The sequence below is a fragment of the Gouania willdenowi genome, chromosome 9 (genome assembly GCF_900634775.1).
Source record: "Gouania willdenowi chromosome 9, fGouWil2.1, whole genome shotgun sequence".
NCBI classification, from domain to species: Eukaryota; Metazoa; Chordata; class Actinopteri; order Blenniiformes; family Gobiesocidae; genus Gouania; species Gouania willdenowi.
The window spans coordinates 11808034-11814116 of NC_041052.1; the positions used below are offsets into that span (position 1 = coordinate 11808034).

At 36.7% G+C, this 6083-nt stretch overlaps 1 protein-coding gene across 1 annotated transcript; it reads left to right on the forward strand.

Moving 5' to 3' along the window:
- The first annotated feature begins 623 nt into the window (after positions 1 to 623).
- Positions 624 to 5514, forward strand: grsf1 (G-rich RNA sequence binding factor 1). The gene is made up of 10 exons (XM_028457452.1): positions 624 to 995; positions 3037 to 3181; positions 3267 to 3422; positions 3732 to 3866; positions 4058 to 4196; positions 4264 to 4388; positions 4738 to 4823; positions 4891 to 5026; positions 5184 to 5235; positions 5430 to 5514. Exons 1-9 carry the CDS (start codon positions 816 to 818, stop codon positions 5231 to 5233), a joined length of 1152 nt encoding a protein of 383 aa, XP_028313253.1. The 5' UTR covers positions 624 to 815; the 3' UTR covers positions 5234 to 5235; positions 5430 to 5514.
- The last annotated feature ends 569 nt before the right edge of the window (positions 5515 to 6083 follow it).

Below are 6083 nucleotides of genomic sequence, written 5' to 3' on the forward strand. Positions count from 1 at the left end.
AGATAACAACGGGTTTAAGTCCCAGTTTGTATGTGCTTCCTGAGGTTTCTTTACGGTCCGTACTACTACTACTACTACTACTACTACTACTACTACTACTTCTATTGCCACTATAATTTGTCTATTTCTTTTTTTATGCATTGGTGTGTTTCCTTATTTATCCTACCAGCTAAATGTTTTATTTTTTCTTTTTCTCTTTTATCTATTTCTTTTTATGCATTGGTTTGTTTGTTTCCTTTTTTATCCTACTAATTAAATATTGTTTAGTTTTTCTTTTATTCTTTCTTTCCTCTAGAAGGCAGTGTGCGCAAAACAAGATAAGATTTGTAGCGGAAGTTATAAACTGTGATCCACTGTCAAGAAGACACATGCAGCTTCCCGTTCCGTTTCAAGCTTAGTAATGAAACATTTGGCTTGTGTTGAATGAACAATTTACTCACTGTTGAGCATTTGGCAGATATCTAAATGGGTGAAAAATATTCTTAAAGCACAACAAGATCACATCATATGAAAGTGATCAGTATTTTTTTTTATCTAATTATTTTGTACATATCCAATTTCTTACAGTAAGCGCTTTTGCCTTTATTTTGAAAAGTACACCGGACGACTATCATTTAACATTGATGTTACACTTGGGCTGTCCTTGATTGATCCACGTGGGTTCCCGTATCACGTTCATACTTCTTCTCCGGTGGTCACACCAACGCTGATCTCTGAGCTGAGGAACCAATCCGCCTCCTTTGGACCGGACGTCTTTTTCTACTGAAGAAAACACTTCCGTTTTTACCACGTTACCGTCCCTGTAATCGGCTGTCATGTCCCGTCCAACTCGCTCTCTGTTTACCCTTCTGCAGCGCTGTGTGACCATCAGAAAGTCAACGTTACTGACCTCCAACACAACCAGGAGCATCGTCCGGTCCTGGTCCTCTTTGAGCGGGACACGCTGTCTGTTCCACCCCGCTGTGGGAGGCAGTCAGCGCGGCCTCTGCACTAAGGTGAGACCGAGGCTGTGCCGCTGGAGGCCGTGAAGCGGGGCCACACAGCCGGCTTTATTATTACCGTACACGCTACGTCCACTAGAGACGTTTCTTCCAAAACTGTTAATTACATTATTTTGTGAATAAGCAACACCAGGGCCAATTGAACATCACTTTGTGGCAAGCAGTAAAGTTTCCACAGACCACCTGATTATCTAGGCAGTGGCTATCCGTACGCAGCGCCCCTATTTCACAAGTTAAGGTCACGATATAGGTCAGTCTTTTTTTTTTTTTTAAAGAAAAATCAAGGCGATACATATTAACACATTTTTCAACCAAGTTAATGTTGATCTTACCTACGTCAAAAAGAGCAGATAATTTAGCTTCTTTAGTGAATAATACAGACATTAAAAAACACGAAATTGAGAACAGTTACAAAAGAAAGGTGCATTTCAGTTCAGGATGTTGAAATATGGAACAATCTAAACGATGACATTAATTATGAAGTTCAGTTAAATACAGACAACGTGACTCAAAGAAAGTCGCGCAATAAAAACAAACAGAAAATTATTCCAAAAACTCACAAAAAAAAAAAAACAAATACACTGAAAATAAATCCAAAAACACATGGAAAAATAAGGAAACATCAAATACACAGAAAATGACTAAAAACACACACCCACACACTAACAAAAACACATACAAATAAGGAAATACCACATAAACAGACAAAATGACAAAAGAAAATTCAAAGCAATACATACTGTATATAATACATATTAACAATTTTTTTTTTTTTACCAAATCAATAACGGCCTTAACTTTGTCAAAAAAGCAGGTAAGGTAGCTGTTTACATTAATCATTAATACACATTTACGTTCGAGAAAAAAAACATTTATGGAACTATATAAACATATATTGTTTATACGCATACATATGACGATGTACTGTATAAATATTTTCAATCAATGCAGTTATTGATGACAAATTACAGAAAATCCCAGTTATGTCACTAGAAATCAATGGATTCGAATGGCCCGCCACTACCTTCTGGGACAAACATCAGTCTTACATGAATCATGTGACGGTCCAGCATTTTGGACTTTTGTTGTCACAATTCTCTCTATACGGCTCTGGTCGCTCCTATCTCCTTTTCTATCCACTTTTCCTTCACCCCTGGAAGTGTTAAAGTGATGGCCATGTTTAAGAGCAACCAAATTCTCTTTAAGCTCAGAAAAAGTGGCTCAATGCTTACTTTTTTTTTTTTTTTTACCTCTTTTAGCCTAGGAAACACTGATGCATCCTTTACCAAAGGAGACGAGATCATGCTGACCCACAATTCCTTGGGGAGACAACATTTAAAGGGACACGCACGCCCGAGCGCTTACGGAAACTCATGACCAAAGCAATAATATGCCTTGAACAACTTTAAATAATCTAAAACTTATATCTTAATATATGCAAGACATTATCAGATTATAAACTGACATAAAACAGACACTCTGGGGAGACATTTTTAGCCACATTATGTTTCAACATAATTCATATTTCTGAGTGGAAGGTGACTGTGAGCAATCATTCTCAATGTGACGTTCTTTTAGCTTCACTGGCCACGGATACATGATTTTTAATTCAGAATAACTAATTCCAAATTAAATCATTCATTATCAAAAGTTGTGACAGTTTTCTATTGTTTTAGAATTATTTTTTTAGGCTAATTGTTTTTTAACTTAAAAAACTGTGACGTGACTTTTGCCACTCATATTGCACCTTGGAGATCCATTTTCTGCACACAAATGTCCTGTTTTTTGTACTTTTAACTTAACTTTATTGTCCTGCGGCAAACACAAAATGACGTAACATTAGAACGCTATAATTATGTTAAGTCCATACATTGATGCTGAGTTGTCCACGTTCTGCATTTTATTTGATAGGTAGGTTTTTTTTTTTTTTTTAAATTGCAAAACAAAATGCATTAGCTTTGTTTGTGAATCGTTAAATAACATTTTTGTGTGTTTAAGGTTTTGGCATGATTTGACCCCATATCTCTTCTTGCAGACAGGAGCACCAAGTGAAAATGATTACCCCCCACTGCCAGCCTATGACTCTGTTCCTGAACCACAGACTAAAGAGGTGTACATTGTGCATCTGAAAGGTCTGGCATGGTCGTGTACCGTTCAGGACATCGAGCAGTTCTTCTCAGGTGTGTGTGTGTGTGTGTTGTACCCATCTGACTGACACTCTTACTTCTAAAAGTCATTTCAGTCTATTCTGTTTCTGTTCTTCAGATTGTAGGATCCGTGATGGGGTGAAGGGAATCCACATGACTGTGGACAGGCTGGGGAGGCCGTCTGGGGAGGCTTTCCTTGAGCTGGAGCATGAGGTGGACGTGAGCAAAGCTCTGGAAAAGCACCGGCAGTATCTCGGCCCACGATATGTAGAAGGTTTGCATCTTTTAAATAATAATAGAAACAGCTAATCTGAGAGCAGAAGCACATGCGTACAGAATAATTCAAAGAAATTACAGTTTCTTACCACTGGTGTGTTGTTTGTAAATGATTATAACTGCTTACATTTGACTAGCTCCAATCACTAGTTAGAACAAAAATAACTTATTCTCTGTATTTATTCAATGCAAGAACTTTAAAGTGCAACAATTAAAAACAACTGGACTGTGAATTCACGCCAAATTACGTCTTGCCGTCAACAATGAACCTCACCGACATCCACAAGCCGTTTTTTTCTTCTCTCAGTTTCTGAAGTGACAAACATTGATGCTGAAGCCATCCTGAAACGAGACATGGAGCAACAAGCAAACGATGGTGTGGTGAGGCTCAGAGGAATCCCATTCAGTAGCACTGAGGATGACATCATTGATTTCTTTTCTGGTGAATATTTTGTTTTTTTTATCCTTTTGTTTACATTTTAATTTCCACAAAGGTGTTCAGAAGCATTTGTCTTAATGTAGTCTTTTTTTTTTTTTTTTTTTACAACAAGTATCTAAATCTGTGTTTCATAATCAACTTTGAGGTTTTCTGATCACTCTGAACAAAATTTTTCAATTTATTGTATGTTTCAGGTTTGGATATAGCAGAGAACGGGATCGTCATGGTTACAAACGCTAAAGGTCGGAAGAGCGGCGAGGCCTATGTTCAGTTTTCCAGTCAAGAAGCTGCCGATAAAGCACTGCTGAGAGATAGGGAGCTCATCGGGAGCAGGTTAGACGCTGCAGGCACACACTCTACAGTCTCTCTACTTTGTCCTTATGTGTGATGCTTTTTGCAGGTACATTGAAGTTTTTCCCAGCAGACAAAGGGAGGTTGAGGCCTTCTTGAGGACGAGGACACATTCAGATTATTCTGAGCGGGTTTTCCAGACGAGCTCTGGCTCACAGATGCACCATCAAACTGGTCAGCAGTTTTTATAACTTCAGATACACTTGTGTTATTGTTCCAAAGTAAATGTGTACATAGTCAGAAAAATGTAAAAACAAAGTCTAACCTGTAGATTTATTTCTAAATATTTATATTATTGTGGTAAATATGGCCTGTTTTCAATCTAATGTTTTTTTTATTAATACTCATGTTAATTTAAAATGTTTCTTACTATAAGGCGGCCATCAGTCTAATCAAATGCAGTCAAATAAGTAGATGTGAGCACAAAAGCTACTACTTACTTTAAAAAAAATACTTGTACATACAGAAAAATTAATAAAATTCATTTTTAATTACCATTAAGCTAATGTTCTTCATCCATCAGTGTCCCATCAGAGCTCAGCTGTGCCACAACATTACATCCACATGAGAGGACTTCCTTTCCACGTCTCTGGAGAAGAGATTGCAAAGGTAACTGAATAAAACCCACTGTTTTTGTTCTGAATTTTCACCTGTGTTTTCTCTTCTCTTCTGGCAGTTCTTCTTTCCTCTGGTCATTTCTAAGATCTTGATTGAATATGGTCCAAATGGGAGGCCGAAGGGAGAGGCTGACGTTTTCTTCAGAAGCCATCAGGACGCGTTGGCAGCCATGTCCAGAGACAGGATGAACATCGGTAGGAACACTGACTGGCAGGTTTTTAGGAGAGTCAGATTATTTTGAACAGGAAAGATGTTTTAATGAATGCTGAGAACTGTTCTATAGAAATCTGTTATCAGGGTTAACACATTGTTGCTTTTGATGTTCTGGTTTACAAATGTGTCTGTTTCTAGGTCAGAGATATATTGAACTGTTCTTGAACTCGGAGCCAGAGAACAACTGAAGGTGAGTGTCTGAGATCATTTTTAAACAGGAGTCTGCAGAGGAAAGGATTTGAAACGCATGTAGATCTAAAGCTGATGTAAACATACATTTTAACAATATTTAAGCTCAGTGTTTTACTGTTAAGTTGTCCAAGGCATGCTAGTCTGCAGTTTATCTTCTCAAGAATAACACTTGTTTAATTTTTTTTCCTCCAGGTGAATTCTGAGACCTAAATGGAAAATCCTGATAATTCTTTACCTACGCAAGAATAGAACAATAAATTCCTACTGGTGTCAAACAGCATGTTATCCTCAGTTATTTTCATTAACCATATGTGTGGAGATGTGCTGCACTGCTTGTACTACAAATGTATTGAGTAAAACTGTTTGGATTGGGAAGATTTGTCATTGTTGTTTCTTACTGATGGAATTAGAACAGGAAAAAACTACAATGCATGTTTGAAAAAAAAAAAAAAAGCTATGAAGGACCGAGTGTAAAACTCAAGTATTATAAAACAATTAATGTTAAATTGTTTGAAAATCATCGCTCTCCAGAGTTCATTTCAATTCACTGAAACAATCTGTATCAAATCACAGGTCTGAGAAAAATATTATAAATAAGCGATAAGTAGAATCAATTCACTGGTTAATTTAATACAAATGCTAATACAAGGTAACAGTAATCTTTAAGTGATCAGTCAATAGAATTTAGGAAGTTCACCTTTATAAATCGGACTACATTCTATTGTTGCAGTCTAGTTTATTGGCTCTAAATTGAAAATATTTTAATGTATTTAAATACTTTTGAAGTTTATCAAGTGTTTTTTGTTTAAAATTTAAAGATCTAAATTTACAACTAAAACTATAAAT